The following is a 17,119-nucleotide window of genomic DNA, read 5'->3' as shown; positions in this document are numbered from 1 at the left end:
AGTATTTCATAAATTTCATGTTTGTTTTGGTTAAAATCAAACTGGGTTATATGTTTGCTACAAATATGTTTAATATGTATAAATAATTAATCAAAAATAGTATTCTTGTCTCTTTTAGTCACGAGAGCACGTAAATTCAAAATATTACTTACCAGAGTATGTTTCTACTCATATCAAACTATTAAGTGGTTGTTCGGTATATGAGATCGGATAATTTTTTATCACTATTTTAGTATAAATAGTGGTGTAACGTAATCACAAAATTAGCTACTAACACCTCACATTAACGAGATAAAGTTAATTCTAATTTTTATCAAGATATTAATATTCTTATTCCAAAAATCTTATGAACAACTAAAACTGCAAATTGTAGCCAAAAAGAAAAAAGACAAGTAGTACCTTTCAAATCGGCTTCAAAATGTCCTTTAGCAACAAACAATTGGTGGTGTGATAAAGGATGGAAAAAATAGTGGCAGACATGGTCCAAAATGAAGCCATCGGAATATTCCTCCGCTCTCGAATATGGACTACCCACGGCAATAACGAATCAGCTATAATCACATTGGGCTTTTGCAGTCTGTTAAAGTATACTATCAACAAGAGCTTTCATCTTAGTAAACACGGCTTCTACAAAGCCCAATAAATCTCTGCTTCGATCCTTTTCTGATGGAATTACATTTGGGATAGTACGAAATTGGATATTATCTGATTTTGGCTCTGATTTCAAAAAGCTGAACCACTCTTCGGTTACAATAAAAGTGATCACCAGTTGAAGATTTGGTGTGGTTGTAGCAATGAGCTTGCATAGATTCATCAAAGGATTGATGTGGCCCCTCCCTGGATACGGAATCGCCAATATATGGCAGTTCCCATTTATGTTGATCCTTTTGATTCATTATGAATTGGAAAGAACAAAACTAAGGTTTTAGGACCGATGAAGTCGATGATCAGTGAAGATGAAGTGATAATTCTGAGCACTAATAGGAAAGTCATTTGCTTTTAATAATACGTCCCTCCCTGATATGCATGCCATTATTTTATTACTCCCTCCGACAAAACTTTTTAAAAGGAATATTTTTTGTATCTTTTTTTGATAACTTTTAATTTTATTTTTTTAAATGATATATTTAAGATTAAATGATTAAATATATTTTGATATATTTTATATATATTTAGTTTAATATTATAAAATTTTAAAATTTTCTTAAAATATCGTTTCAAGTTAAAATTAGATAAATAATTGAAAGGAAGGAAGTAAAATTAGATAAACAATTGAAAAGAAGGAACTATTAAAAAGGGAAGACGCGTTATAAAATAGCTACTAGAATCAAGAAGGCATTCTACGCATAGACATCCCAATTCCTAAGTTCAAACGTCCAGTAAAACAGAATAATCTTCCTTCAATAGATTAGTAAAGAAAAAGAAACCTACAATTCCCTTTCTAGCAATTTTAAAATGGAGTCATCCTTTGGAGGTGGGGCTGGTCGTGAGTTTGCATCTAAACAGTTAGCTCATATTTTATTCATTACAATTATTAACTAATTCATTTCCTTTTTTTAATCTATTGTCACACCTTGATTTGGAAGCATCACCGACATATATAAGTTAGTACTATATATACTTGGACACAAAGCCCCTGAAAACACGCACCCAATATATGCTATTTTTCTGTTTCAATTTAATATGATATAGATAAATTTTAGAAAGTCAATTAAATTTTTTGTACGATCTTTAAATATTTTAAAGTTTTAATGATATACAATACTTTTTATATAATTTTTAGGCGATACATGTTAGTTTCATTATTTGAATTTATATGTCACTAATGTAATTTAGAGAGTCAACCAAATTTTATATATAATTTAGGAAAAAGGGTCAAAAATATCCCTCTCATAAATTGGCTAAGTTTGCCCCTGATTAAACGATGAGGTCAACTATGCCCCTGCCGTTATCAAAGTTTGTAAATATATCCCTCTTTTTAACTATTTTTCATGTAGGCTAATAAGTGCGTGAGGTGAATGTCACGTGGCATGTCAACTCAGCGCCAAATATTTATTATATTTTTTTCATTTAATTTTTCTTTTCTTCTTCACAATTATTCATTCTATTTACTGTTCCCATTTTTTTTCAGTTTTCTATACCATGTTTCACATTGCATTCAGGTCCTAAAATACCATTAACAGCTCCAGCAACCAAAACTCCCAACTAATTCACCTTCAGTCACAACTCCATCTTGTGCTAACCCACCAAAACTCACGGTACTCTCGATTTTCTCCACTGCTGCTTCAATCCCCTTCTCAACATTCACCAATCCTTTCTCCGCCACTTCAATTCCCTTCTTTACTGCTACGATTCCCTTCTTTGCTGCTACGATTCCTTTATCTGCTGCCTCGAATCCTTCCTTCACTAATTCTTCTGCCTCCTCTTCTACTTTCTTAAGCTTCTTTCGCAATCCAAAGAGGCCAATATCCTCAGCTTTTGACGGCATTTCCAGTGCTTTTAGTATTGTTGTCGCTGCTACTAGAGAGATTAATTGCCTCCGACCTGGGAGAGCCATCGACGTCTTCTTTGTAGGAGGATTTGTGTTTGCATTTAGCAGACAACGGGGTGAGAGAGTACGCAGTGTGAGTGAGGTAGTGGTGGAAGCCATGAGATTTATTCTCTCTGCAATCAAACTGAGGTGTGCAAGGCAACGTCTATACCACAATGGAAAGGCATCTATTAGAGCAATAACTATGGAAAAAAACAAGAATAACGACAGAGTAGGCAAAAAGCAATGTGAAACATGGTATAGAAAACTGAGAAAAAATGGAACGATAAATAGAATGAATAATTGTGAAGAAAGAAAGAAAAATTAAATGAAAAAAATATAAATATTTGGCACTAAGTTGGCATGCCACGTGGTGTCCACCTCACACATTTATTAGGCTACATGGAAAACAGTTAAAAAGAGGGGTATATTTGCATACTTTGGTAACGGCAAGGGCATAGTTGACCCCATAGTTTAACCAGGGGCAAACTTAGCCAATTTATGAAAGTAGAGGAGTATTTTTTATCCTTTTCTCTATAATTTATACACGTTTTTTATGGTCTTTAAATATTTTAAGTTGTTAATTATTGTAATTTATTTGATTTTTACATAATTTTCAAATAATATATGTTGCTCTCTCTATCTCAATTTATGTGACACTTAAGAAATTTAGAGAGTCAATCGAATTTTTTACATATAGTTTTACATATTTTGAGTTGTTAATTATGTTGCAATGAGCTGTACAGTGAGCTAATTCAGGAAGTAAAATGAGTGATTGGTGGGATTGGAGCCTAAATTATTTTTATTCTATTTTCATTAATGTTGATTATCTTTCCATTTAGGTGTTTGTATTGATTATTGTATATAATCTTACCATTTAGATCTCTTTTCTTTTTGTATAAAGTTGCAGCCTCGTAATCATTGAAATAGACTGAAGTTAATAGAAAAATAATTTTTTTACTGTGTTTGATTTTTATCATGGCATTAGAGCATGGTTCGAATCCGTGAGAAAGGGCAAGTAATATAGAGAGAGATTGAAAAAAAAGTGGAAGCAGGATAGAAGTTAGATTATGAGGGAAACTACTCCAACGACTGGGAGGTCCGGTGTTGGGTTTGAGAGTTTCCTGTTTTCTGAACTAACATCAAAATTATCACATTAATGGGCAATACATCAACTACAACAAGCTATGAAGCTCTTGTTGTTCCACAGGGTATCAAACTAGATGGTACTAACTATGCGATTTAGTCCCAGGTTGTAGAGATGTACATATCTGAAAAAGACAAATTGGGATATATTAATGAAGATCTTCAACCACCAGAAGAAACAAATTCCATATTCAGAAAATAGAGAACAGAAAATGCACTGGTGAAGAGTTGGTTAATCAACTCGATGGTGGTTAATCAACTCGATGGATACCAAGTTAATTGGAAATTACATCCGATTTCCAACAGTAAAAGCAGTTTGGGATGCTATTGCCATAACATATTTTGATGGAGGCGACACTTCTTAAGTTTATGATTTGAAGAGAAAAGTGATGAATTTGAAGCAAGGAGGGGAATCTATTGAGACGTATTTCAAACATCTTCAAGGCTTGTGGAGAGAAATCAATTTTCGTCGACCAAATCCAATGAAATGTCAATCTGACATTGAAAAGTATATTTCTATATTATATGAAGATAGAGTATATACTTTTCTTGATGGATTTGATGACAGACTTGATAAAATCAGAGGCGATCTATTGCAACTCAAGTTATTTCCTACTGTAGAGGAAGCATATGCACTTGTTCGGCGAGAAGACCTGAGGCAATCTGTAATATTGACTAAAGATAAGGACATGAGTAGTGCAACTGTGATTTCAAGGGCAGGACAAGGATCTCAATGACAAGTCTCTCTTCAACTAATGATCAATGGCAAGAATAACACATCAAAACAAAAGCAATAAGAAGGAAGAGGTGGTTGCACACACTGTGGAAACCCTAAACATACAATTGAAATATGTTTCCAATTGAATGGGCCTCCAGAATGGTGGTATGAACAGAAAAAAAAAAGGAAGAAGGAGGTTGATAAAGCATCATTGGAAAACACTGGAGATAACTCAAAAAGAGCTGAATCATTGACGCTAATATCACAACTTGAGAATACTTCACCTGCAAGTGTCAACAATTCTATGGCTCATAATGATTTAGGTAATCATGGTTGGATTATTGATTCAAGGGAAACCGACCATATGACCTTTGATTCTCGTGATTTAGTAGACTCAACTCAACCTAGATGCGCATGCATAGTTAATGCAAATGGAGTGATATATCCTGTTGGAAGGGCTGGAGGAGTGATACTAGCACTAAATCTCTCTTTACAAAATACTTTACTTGTGTTCTCTCTCTCCAATAAATTATTATCTGTGGGTCAAATGACAGAGAACTTGAACTTTTGTGCACTAATATATCCAAAGTTTTGTCTATTTCAGGATATTCCCACTAAGGAGATTATTGATCCTGGTACTAAGCGAGGAGGCCTATGTTACATGGATGATTATAACTGTGGCTTGACAAATGTAGCCCAGGGAATGAGTAACAAGGAAAAACAGATATGGTTGTGGCATCGCAGGCTAGGACATCCATCTTTTCCTTATTTAAGGCGATTATTTCCAAGTTTGTTCTTAAATTTAGATGAAACAAAGTTCAAATGTGAAGATTGTATTCTTGCTAAGATTTATCGTGTTTCATATCCAATAAGTTTGAATAAATATGAAAAACCATTTATGTTAATTCACTCTGATGCTTAGGGTCCAACACCTATCTTAGTTTTTTCGGGTATTAGATGATTTGTGATATTTGTAGATAATTGTATACGTATGACTAGGGTTTATTTGATGAAAGGTAAAGATGAGGTGTTTCGAATTTTTCGTTCATTTCATAATATGATAAGGACTTAATTCTATGTTGTTTTAAAAGTTTTACGATCAGATAATGGTGGAGAATATGCAAGTAACCAGTTTGTTGATTACTTTTGAGAGAATAGAATACTTCATGAAACATCTTGCACTCAGACACCACAACAAAACGGTGTCGCAGAACGAAAAATAGGCATATTTTGGAAATTGCTAGATCTCTTTTGATAGCATCTAAAAAACCTCGATGTTATTGGATGGATGGAGTCTGTACTGGGTTTATTTGCTGAATAGGATACTGTCACGAGTATTGAACTTTCAAACTCCATTACAGACACTTGCTGATCATTATTCATTACTGTTGGTACTAATGCTTGAACCCAAAATATTTGGTTGTGTAGTCTATGTCCATATCTACAAAAATCAACGATCTAAGCTAGATTCATGTGCTGTTCATTATGTTTTTCTTGGATATGGTGATCATAAGAAAGGCTACCGCTGCTATGATCCCAGAAGTAGAAAGTTGTATGTCACATTGGATGTTACTTTCTTAGAATATGAACTATTTTTTTCTGAGATCCATATAGACTCTTCTCTTCAGGAAGAGAAACTTATTGAAGAGTAGAGTACAAATGATTGGGAGAATTAGACATTTTAAAGAAAATCCAGCTTTGAATGACATAGTTGGATTGACGGAAGAATTTGAAAAACATGGTGTAAGTATACAAAAGGATATGTAGGAGGGGCTAGAATATACACATGAGTAGCTGACAGAACAAATTGTCACTCAAAGCTTAGTACCACACGAAGACCAATATCCTGAGGGCATTCTTGAGGTACAATCTCTGAATTCTACTCCTAATAATGAACAAGATTGTCCTTCCACATATAAACTCCCTTTTAGGCACAATCGAGGACAACCACCAAATCGATACTTTCCAGATCTTGAAGAGAAAAAAGCAAAATACCCAATAGCTGACTATGTTAGAACACATAATTTGACAAAATCACTCAAAGCGTTCACTGATAATCTATCCTCTGCAAATATTTCAAGCACTGTACAGGAGGCCTTAAGTGACTCAAAGTGGACTCAAGCAATAAAAGAAGAAATAGAATCGCTGGAGAATATGAATACATGGAGACTAGTACCATTACCTAAAGAAAAGAAAGTGGTCAGACGCAGGTAGGTGTTTACTATCAAATACAGTGCTGATGGATTGATTGACCGCTACAATTTGAGACTTGTGGCAAAATGATACACTCAATATTATGTTATAGATTATACAAAGACTTTTTCTCCTGTAGCAAAATTAAATACCGTGAGAGTACTACTATCACTTTCTGTTAATTTGAATTGGCCATTACATCAATATGATGTGAAAAATACTTTATTAAATGGTGATCTTAAAGAGGAAGTATATATGGAAATCCCACAAGGCTTTGTTACTTCACAAGCAGGAACTGTATGCAAGTTAAACAAAGTATTATATGGATTAAAGCAGTCACCAAGAGCGTGGTTTGGACGTTTTAGCTTGGCCATGAAGAGACGAGGTTACAAGAAAGGTAATGCTGATCACACCTTATTCTTGAATCACCGAAGAGGTATGGTCACAACTTTAATTATCTATGTTGATGATATGATAATTTCAGGGATGACAAAGAAGAAATTACAAAGTTGCAAAGGTATTTAACTACAGAGTTTGAAATGAAGAACCTTGGAGGGCTTAAGTATTTTCTTGGGATAAAGGTGGCCCGATCTAGCAAAGGAATTTTCCTTTCCCAAAGAAAATATGTTCTTAACTTATTGGCAAAACAGGAATGCTCAATTGTAGACCAGTTGACACTCCTATAGTCCAAAATCATGGACTAAAGGAGCATCTGAACCAGACGCCAACAAACAAAAGGAGGTATCAACAACTTGTTGGCAAGTTGATTTATTTATCCCATACAAGATCGGATATAACATATGTAGTGAGTCTTGTTAGTCAATTCATGCATAATCCTAGTGAAGAGCATATGGGGGCGATTACTCATATTTTGCAATATCTTAAGTTGTCTCCTGGAAGAGGACTTATGTTTAAGAAACATAGTCATTTGAATATTAATGGCTATACAGATGTGGATTGGGCTGGGAGTGCAATAGATAAAAGATCAACATCGGGTTATTTGACCTTTGTTAGAGGAAATTTAGGTACTTGGACAAGCAAGAAACAAAAAGTGGTGGTTTTATCTAGCGCAGAGGCAGAATTCAGAAGTATGACGAAGGAAATTTGTGAACTTCTTTGGCTGTAGAGATTATTAACAAAAATAGGTCTTGACTCAAGTTCAACGATAAAGATGTTCTGTGATAACAAGTCAGCTATACAAATTGCTCAGAATCTTGTTCAACATGAAAGGAAAAAACATATTGAAGTAGATTGGCATTTCATTAAAGGGAAACTTGAAGAGAAAATAATATGTTTTTCACACGTGAAATCAGAAGATCAGTTAGCAGACATGCTAACAAAAGTTATTCCAAGTATACCATTTAATAACTCATTGGACAAGTTGGGTATCAAAGACATCTACCTATCAACTTAAGCGGGAGTGTTGCAATGAGCTGTACAGTGAGCTAATTCAGAAAGTAAAATGAGTGATTGTGGGATTGGAGCCTAAATTATTTTTATTCTATTTTCATTAATGTTGATTATCTTTCCATTTAGGTGTTTGTATTGATTATTGTGTATTATCTTACCATTTAGATCTCTTTTCTTTTTGTATAAAGTTGCAGCATTGTAATCATTGAAATATACTGAAGTTAATAGAAAAACAATCTTCTCACTGTGTTCGATTTTTATCATTGTGATTTATATTATTTCTACTATTTTTAAATAATATGTGTTACTTTTATCCCAATTTTTTATATGTCAATAATAGTTTAAGTTGTTAATTATTGTGATTTATGATCTTTTAAGCTATTTTCTACTTATATACAAGTGATGTGGCTGATAAAATTTCAAAAGTGAACAAACCTTTTTATGCATTTCGAATATCTTAAATCGTTAATTATTAAATATATAGTAACTTTTCTATTAAATACATAACAAATAAAAAATAAATCAAATAAATTAATGAAAAAAATAATATAATGTATAAAAAGTGGCTTGGTCGGTAAGCAGGGAGAACTACCTCCAGCTGATTCCAAGCCACTTATATATATCCTAGTGGAGATAGGCCTTTGCTGAGCACAAGCTCAACATGCTAAGCTTCAATTTTTAAAATTATTATGAAAGCAGTGAAATAAATTATCATTATTAAATAATTTTAAATAATTTAATTTTTTAATTATTCTAATTTCTAATATTTTTTCTTCTATTCCAATTTAAGTGACACTGATATAATTTCGAGAGTTAAGCAAATATCATAATTGAAGTAGAGAAACAGACATGTCTCAAACGACTTATAATAACCAATTAGAAGTGACATAGCAAAACTGTTGTAAAAAATTACTTGCGAAAATAATTTAAGTGAGTCTCATATAAGATGTCAAGTTAATTTAAAACATAAAGATTTAATTTATCATTTTATGTCTATTTTACTTTTTTTAATCAAATTTATTATTTTTTCTAATACTTAAATATTTATAATTAGAGGTGATGTAGTAAATTAAGGTTGAAGCACCTGAAGCAGACATGTCATAACTGTTTATTTTACTTATTTATTTTATTATTTATTATTAATTTTCTAATACGTAAATGACATATAATAATTAATTAGGGGTGATATAGTAAATTTATGAAGCAAACACTGGTCGACAAGCATGTCGATCACCGAAATAAAAAAGTTGTTAAAAAATTAAAATTTAATTTTCTTATTTACGTATTTTATGCTTCATTTAATTGTACCTAATAAAAATTGATATTTTAATCACTCAGATCTTAGATCATAATTATGTATTTTAATTTTTTGTTTGAATCCAATCATTTAGATCTCAATAGGTATACTACTTTCATACTTTTTTGACATAGATTTTACTATTGCAAAATACTTTATCTGATCATTTTTATTTTATAATTTTTTTATTTTATCCTTGTTATTAAATATTACTTATAATCTAATACTTAAATAACTTTTAATGACTATTTAGAAGTGATATAATAGAATTACTATAAAAGTTACTTGTGAAATTTTTTCAAGTGAATCTCGTATAAGTCGTCAAGTTAATTTAAAACATCAATGATTAACTAATTAGAAGCGTCTATAAAAAGTACTTGAGGAAATTTTTTTAAGTGGACTCCATATAAGTCGTCAAGTTAATTTAAACCATCAACAGCTAACTTACAATTTTGTGTCTATTTTATCTTCTTTTTTTTAATGAAATATTATCAATTCTTTAATGCTTAGATGATCTATAATAATAATAATTAATTAAGGGTGATATAATAAAATCATGATGGAAGTAGCTGAAGCATGCATGCCATAAATGTCAACTATACTTTTTAATTAAATATTATTAATTTTTTAATATGTAAATGACTTATAATAATTAATTAGGAATGATATAGTAAAATCACGATCGAAGCAGCCAAAGTAGGCATGTCATAAATATCTATTTTACCTTTTTTAAATTATGTATTATTAATTTTCGAATACATAATTGACTTATATAATTAATAGGGATGATATAGTAAAATCACGGTTGAAGCAGCTGAAGCAGATACAGCGTAAATATCTACTTTACTTTTAAATAATATTAATTTTCTAATACATAAATAATTTATAATAATTAATTAGGGATGTTATAGTAAATTCACGATTGAAGCAGCTGATATATGAGTTGTTTAGCATGTTGAGAAATAAGTGTTACTCCTTTTCAACTCTGATTTAATTTGTTTGTCTTATTTTAACTTGATATAAGAGTGAAGAAAATAAAATAAAATTTAAATCATATGATTTTAAATTAAAGATATGCACAATATTTATATTAAAATATTCTTTGATCTTATAGCACTAAATACGTCATGCAAAAGTTGAGATTAAGGAGTTGTCACATTAATAAATATTTTTTTTTTTAAACTGACTAAAATCTTTGAGGTAAATGCCACTGTCTATGAGTTGATTATACCGACTTTACTTTGGGAATCAAATTCAAACAATGAAGATGCAAAGGCTGATGTGTTATATTGAATTGGGCCTGAGGAATCCAAGTTTCAGAATGCTAAAGTCGTCAAATGAAGGAGAAGATTTACCGAAGAGATATCTAGTGAAGTTCAAGTATACATGAAAAGAGCTCTAAAGTGCTAAAAGTTATCAGGGGTTAAAAGGCAACAGAATTATTGGTATATTTGAAATATTTTCTTTTCCTCCACATATAGTACTTTACTCTTTTTTCTTTTGGGATAAAATCTTCACTATCGTGGAGTTGATTGCAACTTTGATCTTAACATATTTCAATCTTAATTATTGATTATTATACCACTAGTTGGAATTGAAATCGCTAGAACTGTTGGGTTCAAAATCGAGAGGGCATCATGCGGAAACTTAAAATTTGCAAACCATAAGATGATTAATCAGACGACAAAGAAAAACATACTAAAAATCATTAAATTATTATATATTTTGGTCAATCGGCCTACATATTATAAAACATAATATTGAAAAATATTAAACCTATTGGGAGAAATCTCCCCCTAAACAAAGACTCTTTAATGACTACATTGTGGATGCTATTGTATTATGGTATGAGAAAGGGGTCTTCGATTTATAGATGTCAAAAACCTTTCCTTCAAAAAAGAGATTAGCCAAAAATGAAAAAGAATTTTACTTTTTCTTTCGGGAAAAATAAAAGTAATTATGGTAAATTTTATTTTCATTTTAAGAAAAAGTAAAACTTAAATATAGTAAGAAAATCAGCACAAAAACCCTAACAAGAACATCATACGAAGGCTAATAATTACAAACCATAGCAACGATAAATCAAAAGACAAAGAAAAACATACTAAAAAACACATTATTGATATGTTTGGCAAGTGACTTTGGACTATTTTTTATTTTTTTTGGACAAAATCTTCACTGTCATTAAGTTGATTGCAACTTTGATCTTTAACATATTCTCAATCTTAATTATCGGCTATTATAACACTTGTTGAAACCGAAAGAACATCATACAAAAGCTAATAATTACAAACCATAGCAACGATAAATCAGATGATAAAGAAAAACATACTAAAAAATACATTATTGATATATTTGGTCAAGTGACCGACATATTATGAAAACTAATACTTCGATCCCTCAGTTTAAAAAAGAAGGACTTACTTTCTTTTTTATTCTGTTTTAAAAAGAATGACCTCTTTCCTTTTTTACAATATTTTATTTTCAACTTTTCACATGACATGTTTAGGATCACAAGATTAAAGGGTATTTTTGTACATTTGACACAACTTTAATCTAAGGCCACAAGATTTATAAATCTTCTTTATTTTCTTAAACTTTGTGTCAAATCAAAATAAGTCACTTTTTTTTAAACGGGGAGAATATTAAGAAGCATAAAACTATTGAGAGACAATCTCCTTGAACAAGACTCTTATGATTACGACATTGTGAATGTTAACGTATTTTGTATCAGAAGTAAAGATCTTTTATTTATAGAAATCCACAACTTCTCCTTCAAGAAATGATTAATCAATTATGGAAGTGATTTTTTTCATATAAGAAAATCTTATCCACTAAAAAATGTAATTCTAATTATGATAAAAAATCTAGAAAATTTAGGACAAATTCTAACACCACTTCCATTATACATGCTGAAAATTTTGCTGAACTCTGTACCCTGTGGTTAAAGTTATCTAATGAAATTCACATTTACTCTTTTACCTTATATATATTTCATATGGCATCATCACACTCAGCCTTCACACAATGACCTGTTCACTGTTCAGTCTGTTTTATATTGACAATACAACCAATAAGATAAAGGTCAGATGAATTTCCTTCCAAAGATATCCAAGAACAAGTATAAGGTAATGAACTATCACAAAAGAACTAACACTCACTATTGAGTGATAGCAAACTTTAGAGATCAGCATGGAAAATAGAAGGCTGAAGTCATCGATAGCTCCTTAAACTTATTTTAAAATTTTACTTGGACCCCTCAACTTAGACTTGAACCTATCACATACCTAAATTATTCAAAATCTATACTTATCCGGCACAAAGTGTTGATGTGGCAAGGAATCTTCAGTTAAATTCTTTTTTTTTTTTTTTACAATTCTTAGCAATCTTATTTCTTTTTAGTTTTTCAATGATGTGCCGGTGTTGTTCTTTGGTTGGCTGATCGGAATTGTCGGAGTTAGCGGTGGGGATGGTGGCATTTCGCCGATAAAATTTTGCCGGAAATGATTTGATTTAGCATGAATCAAAGCTTTTGTGAACCAAATTAGTGCTTGATGGTGGTTGGTGGAATTTTCTGATGGGATGCATTTTCCGGCGAGACTTGCCAGAAAACCAGAACTGAGGGAGTCTATTGTTATTGCTAAATTTTCAAAAAAATGAAAAAGAAAAATCAACTTCACCAAGAACCAAATTTTCAAGAATACAAGGAAAATTAAGAAAATATTTCAATTTTCAGATCAATAAGGAGAAAGATTTGCCCCAAAGTACTATGCAAAAATAAAGCTGATTTAGCATAATTAACAATAAAAAAACGTCAATATGTTTAATCCACGTGAAAAATGTTGAATGGATTAATTTTTCAGGTAAGCAACGCATAGTAACACGTGCAGGAGATTTGATGAAACATGGCAAAAAAAAGGCTGAGGTGGATCAAATTTTGAGTGGGTTAAGTGTCTAATAGGTTCAAATCTGGGTTGAGATCCAAGTGAAATTTTGAAACAAGTTTTAGGGGCTATTGATAACATAAGCCAAAATAGAACATATCAATGATATCATTAGCTTGATGCGACAGACCACATTAATTACAGCGTGTGCTGGGAGAAAAATCATTTGAGCATGCCAAAAGAAAATTGTTGGTAGACCTGCTGCACACTTCTGCAAGAATGGTTAAAATATAATGATAAGCTCATCATATTTAATTTAAGCCAATTTCAAGGCGATAAACCTCATAGCCTGTTGACTCGATCAATTTCAATCCCAGGTTAAAAGCCTTCATAAACTCTTATCATCATTGTAAAAACAACATAAAATAGTCACAAAGTGCATTTAGAGGCCGGTAACTCTTTCTCCTTTTGGCCCCGTCATAAGTAGCAGCATCTGTTTCACTTTCACCAATCCAGCATACTACTCCTTTGCCACCAAAGCAACATGCATAAGCATGTTGAAACATTGGGAGGATACCTGTGAATAACAAACGGTAGAAACTAAACTTCGTCCTCTCACCAAATGCAGTTGATAAATAAAGATATCAAAATGAACTACCATAAGTAGATAATTTCTCAAAAATATTATACTGCATTTCAAAAACCGATGCTCTCTGAAGACAACTCAATCAGTAAACAACAATAAATATATGGAGTTCAAAATGAATATCCACACACCATATAGATAGTTTCCCAGCTTTCCAATGCGGACCAACAAACACCACTCAGTCTCAGTAAATATCCATACAACAATCACACATGAGAGCTGCTCAAAGACAAACCAACACTAAAAATGTCAACAAAACCACAAGAATTCTCTTTTAGACCTAGATGCTGTATGGTGATCACAGAAGTTCTGAAAGACACAATATTTTGTTATGTTCAAGCAAAAGCATCCTACTGCTTGAAGAAGGAATGCATGTTAGTTTATATCTCCATGTTGCTTCTTTAAATTAAAACAGTATCTTGTAGAAAGTCACCTCCTTTCCTACTTATGCTCTTGCAGTCATACAATTCCCTATATTCCCATTTTTGACAGCTCCATTTACATTCATTTAATACCAGCCACTTATAGAGCTATCAATAGACTGAAGGGCTAATTTTTCTGGTCACCAGCTATCACAGCTGCAGTGTTGTGGTGAATTGTACAAAGAAAGGATTGAAAAGCTCTACTCCCACTCCCCTCAAATCCCAAACAGAAGAAACTAGAGCAGCGTCTTGGGATCTCATTATGCTGGATATATTGAAATTGATTGCAAGAAATCCCTCATACAAGTACAAAGATGTGAATCAATCCGAAGCCTCATATAGTACATGAGAAAATTGCATGTGTATTTGTGCTTACCATGTCTAATTTAGTAAACAAGATATAAGCACACCACTCAATACATAAAGTCCAAATGAATGATAAAAGGATGGATGGCTTTTTAACTTGCAATCAATATACCTACTAACAAATGAAAAATCATTCACCAAAAAAACTAACTCAGCTCTTCTATCTGAAAGTTGTTTTAGTGTCCTGATCCTTGAGAATCATTCGCTGGAGACTGTTGCTGATTTTGTTGGTCCTGTTGTGGATGTTGCATTCTTGCATATATGTGGTTCAAGGCTTGAGAGTTCAGAACTCCTATATGACCCTCTTGAGATAATCCAAGCTCCAATCCTGGCAGTTGCTGGTTACTGCCACCAAGAATTGAAGTAAAACTCATTGGATTCATATTTGTAGCTGCAGGGAGATCAAAACCAGGAAACCCAATTTTCTGTAGGTAATAATTTGAACTCTCACTACCCAAACTGGAGCTTGATGCAGCAGATGAGGACTGATACCCAAAACTAGTAACAACAGGAGGAGGTGCGGGCCATATTCCTGTTGAGGCCGAATGGGGTCTTCCCAAATTCCCACAGATCATGGGCCAACTGGTCCTACGATTATTACTGCTGCCTCTATTACTATCCGACCCCGCAATATTTTCGCCTGATTCGTCCACTAAACCAGCTGAAACAGAGATCCCCTGTTGAGAAACAGCGGCTGCTGCAGATAAAGCCGAGGCAGGAATAGTCCCTGTGCCGGTAGCAGCAATAATCGAAGGCTCGGCTTGCTGCAGCAGCCACTGTATAGTCTCTCCATCAGATTTATGACCCAATTCACGCGTAAGTTGGAAAATCCTTGCAGCACAAAGTGCAGGCATACGTATCCTCCTCCCTCTTCCTTCAACTTTAGTATGCCTATCTTTTCTTTTAGGCACAGCCACCTGCTTCTGTTGCTGCTGTTTCTTGATTTCATCATCTTTTACCTGATCATCAGCATGCTTAATAATAATAATATTGTTGTTGCTAGTATTGATAAAATTAGGCTGGTTGGGATCCATGTATGGAACTGTATGGGTCTACCTTGCAAGTTATAGTAATAACTAAAATTACTACTTGGAAAAAGGAGGCTGTTTGTTTACTAGTTTACTAGTAAAAGGGGAAAGAAATAGATTCTTGATTTCTTTTTTCTACTTGTGTGTCCTGTTTGAGAGTAGAAGGTGACATCAAAGAAGAGACAAAAAACAAAAGAGCGAAAAGAAAAAGAGAGGAAAGTCCCAACAATGTTGTCATATCAGGAGGTTTCACTTTCTGTCACTTCCAAACAATTAGAAAATGTGAAACTTTGCTCTCATTTCAGGCGCCGTAGCGGCGGGGGTTTACCTGCAGCTGTGTATGTATTAAATTAATATTCTTTATTATAATTATATAATTAAATTAAGTAAAATATATATTAATTAATTATGATTAAGTAACATGAACTTTAAATTTAAATACATAACATGTATATATTGACTTAGTGTATACACCGAGTGCATATAAGTTTTTTTCGGAATCATTCCATCTCTTTCTCCAAAAACTATATTCCCTAGTTTTAAATTTATTTATCTTATTTTAACTGCATATATAATTTAAGGGAGTAATAATATTTTAAATCTTGTGATCTGATGTTTGTTGACATCTAATTTTTGCCCTTCATAATTCAGTTTAATTCAGGAGTTTCTTCGATTCTCAAATAAAATTACAACGTTTATCTTATCCGAAATAAAGGATTTTCAAAACATTTTCTGGACGTAATCTTGCCATTTTTAAGTAGCGATTGTATATTGTCGTATTGAATTATATGAAATTATATAATTTTGAGGCTTGAATATTGATTTTACAAATAGCGGATTATGATCAAAGCTTATGTTGAAGTAAGCTTATAATGATTAAAATCTTAATTTAATTATAATTTATTTGCAAAAATAGTTTATTTGGATGAACAGGAGTTCGATTTTATCGGATCAAGAAGCTTCAGAATTGAATTGGTTGTTAATTCATTTCAAATGACATTTTGATTTAGACAATTTATTAAATTAGACCTTTATTAAAATTAATTTGACCATAATTGTAATATAATTGGTCAATTTAATTTGAATTAGGCTAAGATTTAAATATGATTGTCTAAACTCTTCATTCATTGGCTATTTGATAAATAGCCTAAATCCCTATATGACCAAATCCCTAATCTACCCACTATAACCCAACAACATATCAATTTCGGCTCAATAGCTAGATGCCTAGCAACCCATTTCTTATTTAAAAAAAAAAACCATCAGCCCAAAACCAATCCCATATCAGCCCAACCAAAACCCCTAACCCGCCCACATCAATAATCCCCTTTATCCCTCTTCTTCACAAAAACACCCGATATTCAACAGCAACAACAGCAACCAGTCAATCCAAAATTCAAACACTTCTCGACCAGCCCCGAATCGAACCGCAACTAGCTCGCCTTTATCCTCTTTACGCATCCTACGCAATGTTATACC

The 17,119-nt window shown here is 32.3% G+C and overlaps 1 protein-coding gene across 2 annotated transcripts; it reads right to left on the bottom strand.

The window, feature by feature from the left end:
• Positions 1 to 13,332: 13,332 nt before the first annotated feature.
• On the bottom strand, positions 13,333 to 15,874 carry LOC107858862 (transcription factor TCP20). 2 transcript variants are annotated; one of them, XM_016703664.2, is made up of 2 exons: positions 14,725 to 15,874; positions 13,333 to 13,755 (listed from the first exon to the last, which is right to left on the bottom strand). In XM_016703664.2, the coding sequence occupies exon 1, from the start codon at positions 15,644 to 15,646 to the stop codon at positions 14,789 to 14,791; it is 858 nt and encodes a 285-aa protein (XP_016559150.1). In that variant the 5' UTR covers positions 15,647 to 15,874; the 3' UTR covers positions 13,333 to 13,755; positions 14,725 to 14,788. The 2 variants fall into 2 exon arrangements, with proteins under 2 accessions (XP_016559150.1, XP_016559149.1); XM_016703663.2 differs by having other exon boundaries at positions 13,956 to 15,873.
• Between the last annotated feature and the right edge of the window lie 1,245 nt (positions 15,875 to 17,119).

Source organism: Capsicum annuum, chromosome 2 (assembly GCF_002878395.1).
Source record: "Capsicum annuum cultivar UCD-10X-F1 chromosome 2, UCD10Xv1.1, whole genome shotgun sequence".
NCBI lineage: Eukaryota > Viridiplantae > Streptophyta > Magnoliopsida > Solanales > Solanaceae > Capsicum > Capsicum annuum.
This window is presented reverse-complemented; position numbering and strand designations above follow the sequence as displayed.

Excerpts from the sequence above, each read along its gene's own strand:
- LOC107858862 (XM_016703664.2), bottom strand. The coding sequence starts at position 15,646 with ATGGATCCCAACCAGCCTAATTTTATCAATACTAGCAACAACAATATT.